Genomic DNA, 16,525 nt, shown 5'->3' on the forward strand with positions numbered 1-16,525 from the left:
GGAGTGGGGGGTGGGGCTGGAGGTCCTTATTGGCATGCCCGGTCCTTGCTGGTGCAAGTAGTGAGGTGCTGAGGTTGACAAAGGAATTCATATCTCCCCCTAGCATTTTTGAGTTTTACCACGGGATTCTCATCGCTAGCTTCAGTGTCACAGACTTGAGATGTGTTATCCATTTTTCTCTTCTTTTAAGATTTTATTTAACACACCTTTTAATAATACTCCAACTACCTGTGAAACAGCTCTGCTTATGAAGTAGTATGAGAGTTCATATCTTCTGTAGACTGTTGTCACTTACATGATCATGCTGAACTTATGAGCGGGCGCTTACATTCCACTCAGTAGAAGCCAGCTGGGCACATACGAATGGTGGGAGAACACAGAGCACTATCTGTCCTAGGACAGGTTTGTATCTGTTCCTGGTCTCTCATAATGTGTGTATATAGTGCACTCGCTGCCTTCTGTGGGCGGAATGTGTGGCTGCAGCCAAGAGGGGATATATTGTGCAAACCCTAATGCATATGAATTGAAAAGGAGGGAAGAGATAAAAAGAAGGGGAGCTACCTGTGTCAGTGCTACCTACTCGTGAGGTTTTCAGATGAACCAAGTAGTTATATAGACATCTCAAATGTATATAGTGCCTTTCATCCCAAAGGATCCCAAAGCACTTTATTGCTTTGGACATACTGCACCATCAAAAGGCAGCCAGCAGGCACAGAACATCCTGTATAACAGCAGGAGCATAAAGACACCCATAAATCCCACTTTTACTGGGTCAGTTCTGTCTTTTCATATGAGATCTTGGAGTCCTATGCACTTATTTTGTTCTTTCACTTTGTCAGTCAAAATGTTTGAGTATTTTACCACTTGAAAGTGTTTGAGGTAGACTGCTAGCCCAACTTAAAAGGCTTTGTGTGTTCCTATCTCACTTTATTACTCACAAACCACTGTTCAAGGTCAAAGTTCGTCATAATGTGACAGGTGACAATATTGCAATGAGTCCAATGAGCTGATTACCCTGTAGTAAAAAATCCCTGCTTTGGCCCCTGACGGGACAACATTGGGAACATGATCTTAGGTCCCTCCTTTCCCTAACTAATCTCTGTGGTTGCCAGAACCATAGAGAGGAGGGAAGGGAGGGACAGATGTGGGGCAAAGGCAGAGCTCTACTCCACTGCTCTGGGTGGAACTATTCCAAATGGAGCAGATTAAAAAAAGGAGCCAGGAAGCAGAGCAATCAAATATTTCGCAATGCTAATCATTGTTGCCATAAGGGTCGTAGGGTCTGATTTTCAAAACATGATCCTTATCCATGTTTAAAGCAGACATCTTATTAAATGTCTGCTTTAAGGAGCAGAGACTTTATGGACTCTTTTATGTCCACAGAGAATAGGCACAATCTCAGTTTTAAGGTCCATTGTGAAAGACTAATAAATTGTGTGTCATTTTACTTACCTACTTTGGCTATCTGAATTGCTAAGGCAAACCTGCTGGATTTGTGTCTCTGAGTCTAGTCAAACCAGGTGCTGAGATCACTAAGGTAACTCACCTCCTCTCCCCTCCCTTCCCTCTTGTTCTTTTTAAAGCAGTTCTCTAGTCATGCTGCAAAAATCCTATTTGCTTTGTGTTTATCTGATCTTCCTCTGGTACTGGGGGAGAGAATTACCATCTACATTGCAGAATTGTAATTATAAAATTTCTGCTGTAGTCTTCAAACTGTATTCAGATAATTTCAAGGGTACACAAGTGGCTGAACACACAGCCCTCTGAACTAGCAATCAGTTGGCATTTTTATTTTTTTGAGAAGCTGGCAAATTGAATTGGGAAAATTCATTCTGATGCCAGCAGGGGGGGTGCTCTTGACTGCTGCCAGTTAAGAGATTCATTGAAAGTGCAACATAATGGGAAGGGAGTTTTGTAATAAGCAGTCATAAAGCTCTCTTGATTAACAGGCCTGTTAGGTTAAGAGGTGCATTGTTCCGGTACTTCATGTTGCGATGACAAGAAGGGCAGGGAGTGGAGCTAGCTACAGCAAGTCATGCCCTTTGCCTCACAAAAAGGAGAAAAAGGGGGAAGAAAAGCAGTGCTACGTTTTAATGAGAGAAGTTGATAGCTGCATTTCTGTGCTTACTTGGTATCAGTTTTCCATTATTACAACCCAACACTAATATCTTTTTGCTCATTATTGATGCCCATGAGATTCCAGCCTGCCGGAACCCTGCTGAACTATGGCGCAGCGGCTAAATGTGGTGTTTCAGTCACGAATGCAATGTGGTGTAGGTTAAAGGTGTTAAAGTACTGGATGCAGTCAGATCTGCCTGTAGGCAACCATTTGAAATAATGCAGGAATCTGAAAATAGTGTATGTACTTCTCCTAAAAACACCTTTTGAAATTGTTAACACATCTAAACTAAAGTAACCTCACCATTTCATGTAGCAAACTATGAATGTCCTAAGGACTTCTATAAAATTCCATAGAAAAATTTTAAATACAGACTTTGAGCTGGCCAAATGTCTTTGAGCTAGTGCTTTTACGTCACCATGAAGGAGACCCCAGGCTCAGTTTCTGGTCTTGGCATAACTATCAGCTGCACCTTTTATAAGAGATGGGTCTGATTTTAAATCCAGTTTTATGGCTCGCTGTACCTGGCCCAGCAGGGATGCACTTTCTACATTATAAAATTACATCATGTATGACCACAGTGGTAAACAATTAAGTTAGCTGACTCACTGCAGAACATGAGTTCGCAGTCTACTTAGGCCAGGACAAATTGCCGCTGGTGTTGTGTATCAGCTAATCATGACTGAACCCTGCAGAGTTAGTTGAAATGATGCTGATCACAATTCATCCTGGCCTAACCTAACCACTAACTTGTGGTCACACTGTGTAATCTAACTTGCATCTGCTCACTTTAATTTGCAGTTGGGTTCAAACACAATAAAACTTTATAATGCAGACAAACTGATTCAAATTGGGTTGGGTTGTACCAGTCAGCAAATTAGTATTTCTTTCCAAGACTGCCATCTCGTTCTCCAGAATAGGTGTTGATTTAAAATAGAAGAAGGAAGAGAAGAAAGTCTCTAGCTCTGGTGGCGGTGGCGGCTTTCAAAAGTTCTCTAGCTGTTACAGTTGCAAAGAAGGTATCAAAAATGTGAACCAAATGTAATCAATGCAGAGATGTCTATGTGAATTTGCAGAGAGCCTAGGACAAAAGCTCTTAAGAGGTGGGAACTGCCCTATTCATGTTAACTTAGATGCCCAATAAAAACAGAGATAGGTGTGGCTTCATGAAGCCAAAAGGGCAGAGGAGAGGAGGGGAGCCCAGAGGGACATCTGAGAAGACCATTTTGTAGACCCTAGCAGTGCATCCACCATCAGGTACAGAATGGGTGGTCCCTCTACTTAGTATAACTAATGGGGCTGGGGGGAGGGAAATTCCCCAGTAGAAAATGGCTGCTTTGTCAAAATGGAGATTTCCACAGGAAATGTCCATTTTTGATTACACATGCTGGATTGTTGTTGGAAAAAAATATTTTTAATGAAATTTTTCATGTAGGGAATAATTTCAAAAATTATTTCTGGACCAGTTCTATTATTTACATGTCCATAGATTGATTCACAGACTCCTACTTACAGAAATTACTTTATACATCACTTCTGGATTGGGCCTGGATACGTCAATATGACCTGCCCAGGGCCACAGAGGTGTGATCGGTATCAGAGATGAGCCTGGAGGCCTTAAACCCAGTCGTCTTCTCAGATCAAGATCATGCCAAGTACAGAAGAATATTTACTATAATTAGTTAAATAAATAAATTAAATAAAAATTGGTTGCAAATAATGAGCATAACAGATAGTGCCTTTTCTGTATTTAGGCTTAAACTGACCCTGACTTTCTGATCTGACTAATAACGTTACTATAATCATAGACTGTGTGTCATAGGTCAGGCTCTATGATTGTGTCTTTTCTGAATTAATGTCGAGAACTTTTTCCATAATTAGCAAGATGTTGGTTGGAAGTCCTTACTTGGCCTTTGGCCATCAGTATCTGTGTCCATTAGTCCATATTTTAAACAGAACCAGGCATAAAAATGTCAATGAATTTTGCAAGTAAACACACTTTACTCTAGTTTCATTGATGAACAGACGTATCCGCTTTCATTCCTATCCAGTTTCAAAATATTAAGCTTGCAGATAATGTGCCAGTCAAAACAGCATTTTAATAAAGGCAGGCAGGCAGGTTCTCTTTCTTATCTCAATGAAGTGAGCTGCACTTTAAATTAGCTAGTGTGCGATGTTAGAATAGATGGTGCCTAAATGAGTTTCAATTATGTTTGCATAATAACAGGACATCCCTCTCAGGAGCCTTTAACAAGATTAAAAAATGAGCTTCCAGTTTGCTTTTTCCAGATCTCTTTCATGACATGTACCTGACGGTATGAATGGGCAAATAGATTAATATTTGGATTCTGGCGATACTCCGTTTAGGGGGTGCAAACATCTGGAGCCCGCCAAATGTGAGTATCCTCCAACTCCAAATATCTGTCTGACAGCCTTCCATCCCAAAAGGGCTTAGGCTTCTCGCCGCTCATGAGCCATCTGGGGGTTTTGTTAATGTCTCCAGGGCCCTGATCCTGTGAAGACTTTTGCATGAGCTTAACTTTATGCAGGTGAGTTGTCCCACTGCATCAATATTTTGCAAGATCAAGACCTTGAATCTTAACAAAGACACCAATACTAACAACTGTGCTGTTACATGTAGAGGTTTGAAGATTATTTTACTGAGTTCAAAATGTTTCATGATTTATCAAAAAATAAACAGGCCTTTTCTCCTAAATGATAATTCTCTTCCTATCTAAAATTTTACTTTATCTCTTCAACTAACATAGATAAACTGGATGTAAAAGGGATGGCTGCAGTGTTCCAGACCTGTATATTATTATGTTGATTATTCCAAATTTAATCTTATTTGTTTGTCATGAAGATCTCTGGTGCTCGATTTTGAGATTAGAAGTGTTAAAGAAAATGAAAGGGGAAACCACCTGATGCAGTTGCATAAATTTTAGTTTCCAAATTAACATCAACAAAAATCTATCCATAAACTGCAGCAGTATCTGTAGTAATACTCTCTTAATAAGGAAATCTGATTCTTTATTGTTAATTAGGAAAAGTAGATACTGGAAAACAATTTGGAATGAGAAGATTCATGTGATAGAACTGACTACTTAACACAGAATGGTACATTTCATTACCATTTATAGGTTATTGTGTATCTTGGTTTCTAACTCTGTTCTGTACCGTTGCTCTTTTGAGAGCTGGTTCTAAACAGAGATAATTGCACACGAATGTGCACTGTCTTTTAACGAGTGGATTTGATCCTGAGACAAGGAAGGAAAAAGAATATTTTATTTTTTGGGTTGTAAGCTACTGAGAGCATGGATTGTCTCTCATGGCACCTAGTGCAGTAGAGCTTCAGTTGTGGCTGGGGCCTTTTGGTACTGTTGCAATACAAATAAATAAAACTGGCTCTATTGCCTACACCTTACTTAAGTTCTCCTTTCAGCTTGTATGATATATGTTTGGATAATACTTTGTTTATATAGACCTTTTATTATAGATCCTGTTTATCCAGAAGGTATCCCAAGATATTTCCCAGAGAGTATACAGTGCTACTGAAGTGCAGCCACCTCTGGGGTGGAGGGTGGCAGCTGACCAGAACATTGCATGTTGCATAGCAGTGAGGTGGGAGGATTTTTTAATCAAGAAGATCAAGACAGTGCTCTTAAGAACAATGCATTCTGCTTGTTAATGTCTGTGCAGCAGTGTTTAAGATCTGGTCTGATAGTTCCTAAATACAATAAAATATGTCATGCTTCAGTGTATATGAAAGTTCTACTGTTTGTTTGTATTAAGCTTTGCCTCTCCAGGGGAACGAACAGATAACAGATGCAAAAGTGCAGGTTTCTGTGCTTGTTTGAAAAACTGTTGGAGAACAATGCCTCATCCCCATGTATATGCTATGGATGTCACAGCAGCAGACAGTTGTGTACCATTTGTGTCAATATGCAGGTTAATGTGACTTTGCAAGGAGCTAGAATTAACCCCCACTGAAGCTTTCTCTTTCCCTTCACAGGTTGTTAGTCGAGTGGCAGCACAGCAAGGATTTGACTTGGATCTTGGATACAGGCTACTGGCCGTATGTGCAGCCAACAGGGACAAATTCACTCCAAAATCAGCTGGTAGGAAAAGGCTATTTCCATTATATCAATAGTTCTTTCAGGGTCAAATTCTGAACAAATATCACCAAGTATCTTGCTCCATCATAGCTACTGAATGTGCTGGCCATGAACCAGGGATACCTGATGCTGGGAACCCCTGCATTCTCTCCAAAAAGTGTCACTCGCTGCCCTGGTGCTCCTCCTAGTTAGTGTTACTTCCAGAAACAAGGTCCTTAATATTCTATAACCCTGAGATGGAAAAAAATCCCTCAGGGAGAACCTATACACCCAATCCCACCATTTTAGTGAACTCTTAATCTCTTGCATTGCCTTTCTATAATGTGTCTATTTGTCTCATTCTTTCAAATTCCTTCTACAATCCTAACTGTATCTAGTGTGGACTTTTTGTTGTGTGGGCCATAGGTGTCTGTATAAAAGAGTACCACTTGTTCTTACAATTTGTGCTGTTTGGTAGTATTCCCACCTATTCTTAACCTATATAATACCATGCAAGCACCATTCCAATAGTCTGGCAAACAATGCATTCACTTCTATTTTACCACAGCTTTCTACCAAAGTAGCAATAATGGACCCTTGACATGTCACCATTGTGTGGGAGAGATGAAGAATCCATTGTTTTGTGTCTTTTTGCCGCACTTGCTTACATTTATTTACTGTGCTTAATTTTCACCTATTCTCTTAGTTGACTAATGTCAATATAGCACACACAATCTAGGAAAATGAGCAGATAACTGCTCCTTTTCAGAATTGGACATACTTAATTGTATTGCCTTCGTGCTTAGTATCGACTGCCATGCCACCACAGTCACAACCTCAGCAAATGTTACCTCCTTCCAAGACAATAATTCTTACAGTGAACTGATTGGATCCTACCACTGATTCTTATTGGTGCCAAACTTCCATTCATGGGTAACTTTTGCCTTCAGTGTTCAAGGCAGTTCCTTATCAAATAGTGGGTCATGCCTTATGTCATACTCATTGACTTCACGGATTTGCCTTTTGTGTGATTACCAGATTATTAATTTTGCTAAATGTCCAATAAATTGTCCATGATTTTCACTCCTCTAAGCACCTCCATGAAATATTTATTGGCTCTCAAAATGTTCTATCCAATTTATTAGGCATGATCTCCCATTTGTGAATTATCTCCAGTGATAGCTATCTGTTCTTTCCCTGATTAATCTTATCAGAGGCTTTTTAAATCCAGCTTTGTGTGCATTAAGATTCCTCTATTTCTAAATATGTTTAAAATAGACCTACTAAAGGTGCTGTGTAATTTCTTTTGCAACTTTTTCCTGATGTGGATCCCATCACGGTGCTGGCAGAGGGAAGGTTGTCAGTCTTTAGACATTTTCATTTCTTGATTCACTTTTCTTGCGTAGTCTTGACAACCTCCAGTTTTTCATTCCTTCTAGGGAAATGTTATGTCTGTGTTTGGCTGCTGCAAATAATTATTTTTTAGTCATATCTGTCTTCACTCGGTGCATTTCCCTTGCAACCCCAGAAAGGTATCGCTGTCTCTGTCATTAGCTGCTTGTAACTTTATGTATTTGGAAGTAAAAATCTTTAATTTTTAGCTTAACATATGATAGTAAGAATCTTCTTTTCACTCTCCTTCTTTGCTTACCATTTCCTACTCATGTACACAGCTTCATCCTTTAATTCCAATGACCTGAGGTGTTTGCTTTGACACGTGCCTGTTTTGCCTTGTGTTTCACCAATAATATTTGCATTTCCTTTTCCATAAACATCAACTTTTCACAATCGCCCTTGTTACCAAATTTGCTAGAGTAGGAGCATAACCATGGGCATCTACTAATGAATCTGTGAAAAGTCGCATCAGTAGACGTAGTCCGTGCCCAGAAGGGCTTATGTTCACATGGCAGACATGTGAGAGCTACTACAATAAGTGGGGAAATTGGAAGGTGGGCAGACCCGAGTTACAAAAGCAAGGTCACTCCTAATCATTCTGACAGGAGGGGTTCATAGTAAATTCCAAATATCCTCACTGCTTTATGGTCTGTTAAGCCACAATGATTCTACTCCCTCATGCAACTTCCGCTAAGATCTTCTGTCAGTTTTTTCTTGACACTACCTTTTCTCCTTCAGCGTTTTCTCTGGATCTTTCTAAGTACTCTATATTCCTCAGTATTTATAGCTCCCTTCATGACTCACTTCAGTTATTATGTCAAGAAGTCTTGCATGTGTAGTTTCTGAATAACATTTTCTTTTTCCCCAGCCTGGCTTGTTGATTTTCTTTAGGACACCTTCAAAACTTTATCTGAATGACCCCCTTTCCTACTCCCAAGCTGTGCTGATGTATATCCCGCATGATTTTTTAAAATCAAATAGTTTTTTGGAGTATTTTCTTTCTCTGGACTTAATGTTGAGGAATGTGCAAGGGTTTGAGTCCATTCCTACAAATTACACTTTAATGTTATTAAGGAAAGATACTTCTATAAATGCTGTTATTCCATATTGTCCACCACTTTGACATGTGAGATAAGCAAAATTTCATTAGAGAGAGGTAACCAGAAATTGTTGAAAACCCCTCTGCAGCCCATAGTTTCTAGATTACTTATTTGGTCTAAAATGACTGACCCTCATTTTTTATGTGTAAAAATCCAAAAATATGAGATGCAGTGATTATTAAATGGTTCGTTATGTATCCCCTATCTATTGTTTCTATATGTGTTACATAGAAATCATTAGGAAAGTCAAGTGTTGCCTTAAAAAATAAAGTTGTTCCCATTAATAGTAATTTCTTGCCAACATCTTTTTATAAGTTAAAGTGGCTTAGCTGAATCTTTTTTAAAAGGAGGTTCCAATTAGAAAAGTAACTGTTAAAATTGCCCTTACTGCGTACTTGCTGCGTGTGTATCCCCCAAATCATACCTGCTAACGTTACTGAAAACCTCTTTTGTGTGGGTGTGTTAGAGTATTGCCATACAGGACATACAGTTCTCGGAGATCAAGCTGGGGTATATTCTGACTCATGCATCAGTGGCCAAATTGTAAGCTAATTTCTAACGGCAGAATCTTTGTTACTGGGATGATGTAAGTGGGGAAAATCATAGCTTGATTTTCAGTTCTCAGATTTAGTTTGCAGAGCTGATAGTTAGAATAAATATCTTTTTTTACTTTTAAACTGAGCAGAATTAATCTGGATATAATTGAGAGGCTAGATATGGTACCCTAAAATAGCCTTTTTACAGAGGCATTTTCTTGTATTTGCAATCCAATGTCTTGAGAGCTGAAGATCTGCTTTTTATTATTGTGCATATTTTGAACTTTTTTCCCTTCATGAGTTGGAATTGCTTTACTAGAATCAGTCACTTTGTTATGGTTAAAGGGGTTGGTACTGGCACTTCCTGTCAGTTAGGAAAGTATTTCCTTTTTGAGGAGTGTCTTCTTTACAGTTAACACTGAGTCTTCATATACCATGGTGAGACTCCAAATGACTTCAGTGCAAAATGGAATTTTGGAGAGCAAACTTATCACATGCAAATTCTTAACGGTCTAAATTGATCCATCTATTTGTTGTAATGCAAAGGGTAATATTTTAACAGTCTTGTGTTTAAGAAAAAGTACATGACTGTTAACTATTTGCCCTTCGGTAATGTTTTTCATATTAGGATCCCAAAGCATTTTGCAAGCATTAACTGTGGGACTAGATTTGGAAGATGTGCAAACCCTTAGTTTATTTAAGGGTCTGGTCTCCCTGTTCTAGTTTGATAGCTCCCCTTAACAAAGAATGACTGGCAAATCGGAGAGGCACAATACCCGAGGGCTCTAAACCCAGAGGCTTCACAGCGGTTTGTGAAGTACAGACAAGAGAGCAAATGTTGGGACAATGCAGTGGAATGTGTAGTGCAGTGGTTTGTATTGTGTAGGCAGCTGAACAGTTGGATTGACCACCAGACACACTGCAAGAACGTTGCGTCCCAAAAGACCTGAAACATCCTGGCTATTATCTTTGATTCCTTCTGTGAAAAGAAAGTTCCCATTGGCTTCAGTGGGACCAGGATATCACCCCGATATATAAATGGGCCTTTTTGTGTATCACAATACAAGAATTCTTGCAATACACAAGTCCCTCACTCTTGTAGAAGAAGTGCCTAACAATTTACACTAGTATCAAGTTCACAATAAGGCCAGAATTGGAATTTATACTGACACACTCCACAGTATGGTTGAGGGACTTCGAGGAGGTGGTGTTGGGAAGCTGGCACTGTTGCTGTTCGTGCTGCAGCTTTTCTGTGGATGAAGAGAAAATTCATTCTGCCGCTTTTCACAAACATTAAATGTGTTTATAAAGTTCTGTTTCCCCCCATGCCCCAACCCCACCCTGAAAAAAGAAAGAGATTATTGTTACATTGGCAATAAGACAATATGCATTCAAAAATGAGGATGCCAACTGTAAATATCTATCCCATTTGCTTAGAACTATGATTATTTTTCCTTTTTTGGGGAGAGGGGCAGGTAAATGGCATACCAAAATAAAATTAATTTGCTAAACTACTCATTGAGTTGTGTATACTATAGGGATGAACAAACGACTTTTTGCCAGATAACAAGTGGCTTCAAATGTCAATCATCGCCAAAGTTTTCTGGAAGCTTGGATTGGTCCAGATCAGTGTCATTCACTGCCTCCTCTCCTCTCTAAGCCCTGCAGCCACTATGTCTTTCCTCTCACTACTCTAGGGTGACCAGATGTCCCGATTTTATAGGGACAGTCCCGATATCTGGGGCTTTTTCTTATATAGGCTCCTATTACCCCCCACCCCCGTCCCGATTTTTCACACTTGCTGTCTGGTCACCATACACTACTATTCCATCCCCCTAACATTTTAATTTGGGGCAAATCAGTTCTTAGGTTTTCTCTGCTTAGCTCTGAATTGCTGCCCACTGGATTTTAGACCTCTCCATTGACTTGTGTCCCAGAGCACTGTGTATATGTGGTGTGCACACTGGAGGGTCCAGTCATTGCCAGAGTAATGATGTGAGCAACATGTAGAGGTCTCCAGACCTGGTGGCAATCTGAAATGACAGGGAGGAGGAAGTGGTGAGGGAAGGACAGAGATGAAGGAAGATGGTTCATTGGGTGTGGTGGGAAGGAGAAGCTTCTGATGGGGTGCATCTTTAAAAGGTGAGTTCTTACATTTTATTAGCTAATGCATTGCCACTAAAAGGAGGTAAAGTCCTAGTGAGGAGAAGGCAGTTTGTAGTTTTCACATGTGTTTAGCAGTCAGGGTGAAGACTCTGGGAGCCTACAGGGCCAGTGCAACCACTAGGCAAACTAGGCGGCCGCCTGAGACGTCAAGTGGTTGGGGGAGGCCAAAAGCATGCTCCACGGAGGTGGTGGAGCGGAGATGAGCTGGTGCAGGAGGGCGTGGGGAGGGCCGCCTGCAGCAAGTAACGGGCGGGCGGGGACACAGGGGAACCGCTCCCCGCCCCAGCTCATCTCTGCTCCGCCTCCTCCCCTCAGCATGTTGCTCCGCTCTGCTTCTCTCCCTCCCAGGCTTGCGGCGCCAAACAGCTGATTGGCACTGCAAGCCTGGGAGGTGGGAGAGGTGGAACGGTGGTGGCGTGCTCAGGGAGGAGGCAGAGCAGAGGTGAGCTGGGGTGGGGAGCTGCCGCACGGCTCCCCGGGCTGAGGGGCCAGGGGGTGGGGGGGAGTTGCCGCAGGGGGGGCACCTCAGGGTGGAGGGGTGGGGAGCTGCCGCAGGGCTCCCGGGGGGGCTGAGTGGGGTGCAAGGTGGAAGTTTTGCCTAGGGAGCGAAACATCCTTGCGCCAGCCCTGGGAGCCTAGGGTTTATCTTGATCTGCTAACATGTGTTAGTCGAAAAACGGAGTTGTCTTCACTAGGACTTTTACTTCCATGTTCGTTGCCACGTGTTAGCTGCTGTAAGGTGAGAATACATGTTTTTTCCTAGTGAAAACAAAGCCTGTTAGGTTATTGTTGGGGAAAATATCTGCCCCAAACTCTTCTAAAGTTCATCCATTACTGGCACAGCTCCTACATAGTGTACTTGTGCAGTTTTTTCCCCCACTTTTTGGCCGAAGCCCTTTGGGCATGGAGTGCAGGGGTTGCAGGATGGGTACAGGGTTGGGCAGGGGGCTCAGGGCAGGGGGTTAGGATGCAGAAGGGGTGCAGGTTGCGGCAGGGGGCTCAGGGCAGGGGATCCGGGTGCAGGAGGGGTGCAGGGTACGGCAGGGGGCTCAGGGCAGGGGGTCAGGGTGTGGGGTGCAGCAGGGGGCTTATGGCAGGGGGTCGGGGTGCAGGAGGGGTGTGAGGTGCGGCAGGGGGTCGGGGTGCAAGAAGGTTTTGCGGGGCAGGTCCGGCCCGGCGTGCACGAGGGGCAGGGCATGCTCCCCGCCTGCCTGCCTGCCTGTCCGTCCTGCCCCCGCGCTGCTCCGGGAAGCGGCCGGAACCTGGAAGGCGGGGAGGGGACACAGGGGTCTGTGTGTTGCCCCAGCTGCGCCTCCAGGCACCACCCCCTGCAGCTTCCATTGGCTGGAAACTGGAAACTGTGGCCAACAGGAGCTTCGGGGGAGGTACCTGGAGGCGCAGCCAGGGCAACACACAGGCCTCTGTGGTGTCCCGTCCCGCCCCCCAGGTCCCAGCCACTTCCCGGGCAGGCAGGCAGGGAGCCTGCCGTGCCCCCGGTGCGTGCCAGGCCGGAGCTGCCCTAGGTAAACGCTGGGGGGCTGCGGGGAGCTGGCCGGCCGCAGAAAATCGCAGGCTGCATGTTTGAGACCCCTGTTCTGGAGAGTGCCTAGGGAGACCCGTCTGGCATGAAAAGTATTAAAAGTTATTGTGTGGTTTTTCAATAGTAATGGTGATTTAATGACTTGTGCCTCTTGCCTCCGTTTCTTGGCATTTAACCTGTCATAATGGCTGCACCTCCATTTACTCTTATAGCCCATGCTGCTGTGTCTGGGCCACTGCCTCTGTAGCAGGTCGAATGCAGCATTTCCCACCCTGAAGACAGATGACACAGCTTTTAAAAATAGATGTTTGTCTCTTTTCATGACAGCTGCTCCCAAAATATCAACAGTAAATTCCGTTGACTTGTTGACACCTATAGGGAATGGCCCAGCAGGTTAGTTACATGCTCATTTGCTTCTGAACTACAGGCTACCTGCATGCCTTTGTGTTTGCCTGTCTTTTCTCTCCTCTTAATGCCTCCTCCCTCAGTGCGGCCTGAGTTCTCCTTGCAGCATAGTGCTGATTGGGACCCCTAGAGGTTCCAGGATTTAAATGAAGGCTCTTTGGAGCATGAGCTTGGCTGCTTTTGCCCTTCCAATCCAGCATTTTCAGTTGTATAATGCATTTATTTTAAGGCCTATTATGCAAGTAAAATGGAGTTCACAGATCATGTGGTTTTTTGTTTTTTTTTTGGTAAGTCAGGAAGGAAATAATTTGCTACAGGTTTTTTTTTCATAAATACTTTAACAAGCTGCTGAACTTTTCCTTGCTCCCAGAGTAGCTTTTGCTTTTGTCAGTAGGCCAAGCTGGGGCCAGACAAGGGGACGACAGGATGAGATCATACAGGAGCTTTGTCGGAAAAAGACAGTGTTCGATATCTCTGCACTGAGAGAGGCCTGAGGGCAGTATTGTGCAGAGAAAGTACCTCAGCAGTCACTGAGAAACTGCAGCAAATGAATCCTGTGACAGCCTGGATGGGCGGCTAAGTGTTAGACATTTGATAGCAGAGATAGCAACTCTTTCTGTTAGATAGAGTGCTGTGATTGGCTTGTTTTCAACCACAGTTGTCTCTGTTTGGCTTTTTTTAGTATTGCAGTTAAACAATAACACTACTTAATCTTCTTAATTATGGACTTTATTAAATAAAGTATGAAACTTCATGTCATTAGGGTTTTGTGTATTAAGATTTGTTTGGTTTTGGGGTATCCTTTTAAGATCATAATGGCTTAACGTAAGAGTAATTAAGCTGTGCTTTTAGTGGGTCAGTTACCAAAGTTATCAGTACAAAGGACCCTGAGATAACCAATTTATATTGCAGTTAAGTGAATTGGCAAGTCGCAGTTTTAAAACATAGCCTTGACATGATGCTGGAGCCAAAGGGTTTGTCTTGAGTAGGATAAAAGGTCTTTTTCTTGTTCAGTGTGTTAGCTAATGTGACTTAAAACATTGGTGTGGACAGGGTGAGTTGTATTTTAACACAGGTTATCTAGTCAGTGAACTCTTGGCTCTTCCCTACACTTCCAGCAAATAAGTGGATTCTGGTCTAGATATACAGTATCCTAAAAGAGAACAGCGATCATGGGTGGTTAAATAAGGGTGGTATTTGCTTTTAGGCCTCACTTTTCGTCTTGTATGTACGACCCTGGACTGGGTTCAGTTCCCAGGTCTCCCACACACTCAGTCTGTGCCCCTAGGCAAGTCAGTCAATCTCTCAGTGCCGCAGCTCTCCATCTGTGAATTAAGGATTAAAATGCCTCCTTTCTCTCACCCATGGCCCACCTGGTCTGTTGAAATTGAGAGGCCTTTGGGGCGGGGACTGCTTCTAAATCTATATTTGTGCAGTGCTTAGCACAGGGGGGCCTGATTACAGGTGGGACCCCTACACACTGCTAGAATTTCAATAATAATAATAATTCTATGTTGGAGTACAGATCCAAGAAATATAGCTCTATTAAATTTACAAATCTCCTTCTCAACAATTTATAGTGGCTTCAGCACACAAGCAGGTAATTCATGCCTAACTACTTAGTTTAGATTAATGGGCTAGGTTCACCAATTCCACATCCCTGCGCAGCCTGGCCTCCTGCACACCAGAGTGATTCACCACATGGGAGAGTAGCCAGTGTTAATGCTACCTAGGGGGAGCAGCTGTAGCTTGTGTCTGTGCTCCATGGGCACCACATCAGCATAGACTATGGAAAGAATACAGTGAATTAGCTCATCCTGTCATTCATTTCCCAATGAGCATAATCCACTTTGAGGCTAGGCTGGAGCTGACAGTGGTTGTGGAAAGATTTCAGCCCTTTTTTATTACTGTAACCTTCCCTCAGTGGAACCTCTACTTCAGTGACTCTGCCCTTGGGTTTTTGGTGGTAGAGACAAACTTGAACCTGAGCTGACTGTGGCCCAATGCTTGTAAAGCACTTTGAAAGTGAAGAAATTGGTGACCTAACTGTCCAGCAGAAACCTGAAAGGAAAAGGGGTAGAAGATAGGGGAATGCATATATGCATATAGAGGAGAGAAGTAAGGAAATTCTTTATAGTGACATTTGCCCATCACAAGGTGCCCTTTCTGAGCTGTAATACAGTCTGGCACGTTATCCTTTTCCAGCTGTGCTTCATCCAGATGTACACCATTGGGTCACTCCAGTGCCCTTCTGTTGGTCTGGATGTACTGAGAGCATTCAATTAAATTCATGGGGAGTCCAGCCACCTGGACAGTAGGATTAGCTGCTTCCGATAGTATTCATAGCTTTTTGCCACTGATGTGCTGCACTACAGGAGCATGAATTGGATGAGTAAATCAGCTCATTCTATCCCAAGATAACAAGTGCAGTCAATATATGCAACTGAGTTTCTGCTGGTCAAAATCCCAAATCCATTTCTTAATTCTTGTATTCCTGTGTCACTTAGCCTTAAAGAATGTTCTTGCTCTTAACCCCTTGCACAGGAAACTAGTATTGCCAAGTATAAAGGTTAGTAGACATTGCTTATTTTCAGAGAAGAATTATGAGTTAGGTTAATTTCCATGCAGAGAAGTATTATTTTTTAATAGTTTTTACTATTACATCTCCTTTCATTCTTCTTAGTTCTTTCCAGATATAATACACCTGTAACAAAAAATTTAGAATAGGTGCTGTGTGATAAAACATAATTTTAAACGTCAGTTAAAGAATAATCAAAGAATCAAGCAGATCCAGTCTAGTAAATTATGCTGATTTTTAAACCATATCTTTCTGACATCATATGGAAGTGGAAGTAAAGGAGCAATGTCCTAGAGTAATAGAAATTAGATAAGGAGAGTAGATATGAAGCAACCTTTTAGAACATATATTCCCCTCATCGGTGAAAGATTGTTCCCTACAGTGTATAAACGTATGTTTTCTGTGAAACTCAGTGGAGGTAAATTTGTCCATCTTTGAAAATGCACCTTGATTGTTCTCTTTATATACACTGTTTTCTTCCATTTTACTTCACTTTTTAATAACTCATAAAGAAAACAATCAGTGCATGTTTCCTCTGCAGGTGTTCCAGGTAGAGAGAAAACTGCCTTATTTTATTTATTTATTTGTTTGT

The 16,525-nt window shown here is 42.2% G+C and overlaps 1 protein-coding gene across 12 annotated transcripts in view; it reads left to right on the forward strand.

Moving 5' to 3' along the window:
* ZMIZ1 (zinc finger MIZ-type containing 1) overlaps positions 1–16,525 on the forward strand; it is a 470,647-nt gene that overhangs the window by 298,327 nt on the left and 155,795 nt on the right. For all 12 annotated transcript variants that reach the window (XM_084633918.1, XM_084633910.1, XM_084633912.1 and 9 more), the window contains one exon: positions 6,132–6,237. In XM_084633918.1, coding sequence (XP_084490044.1) covers positions 6,132–6,237 — 106 coding nt within the window. The remainder of the gene's footprint in view (positions 1–6,131; positions 6,238–16,525) is intronic.

This window comes from Lepidochelys olivacea (genome assembly GCF_965140295.1).
Source record: "Lepidochelys olivacea isolate rLepOli2 genome assembly, chromosome: 7".
NCBI classification, from domain to species: domain Eukaryota; kingdom Metazoa; phylum Chordata; order Testudines; family Cheloniidae; genus Lepidochelys; species Lepidochelys olivacea.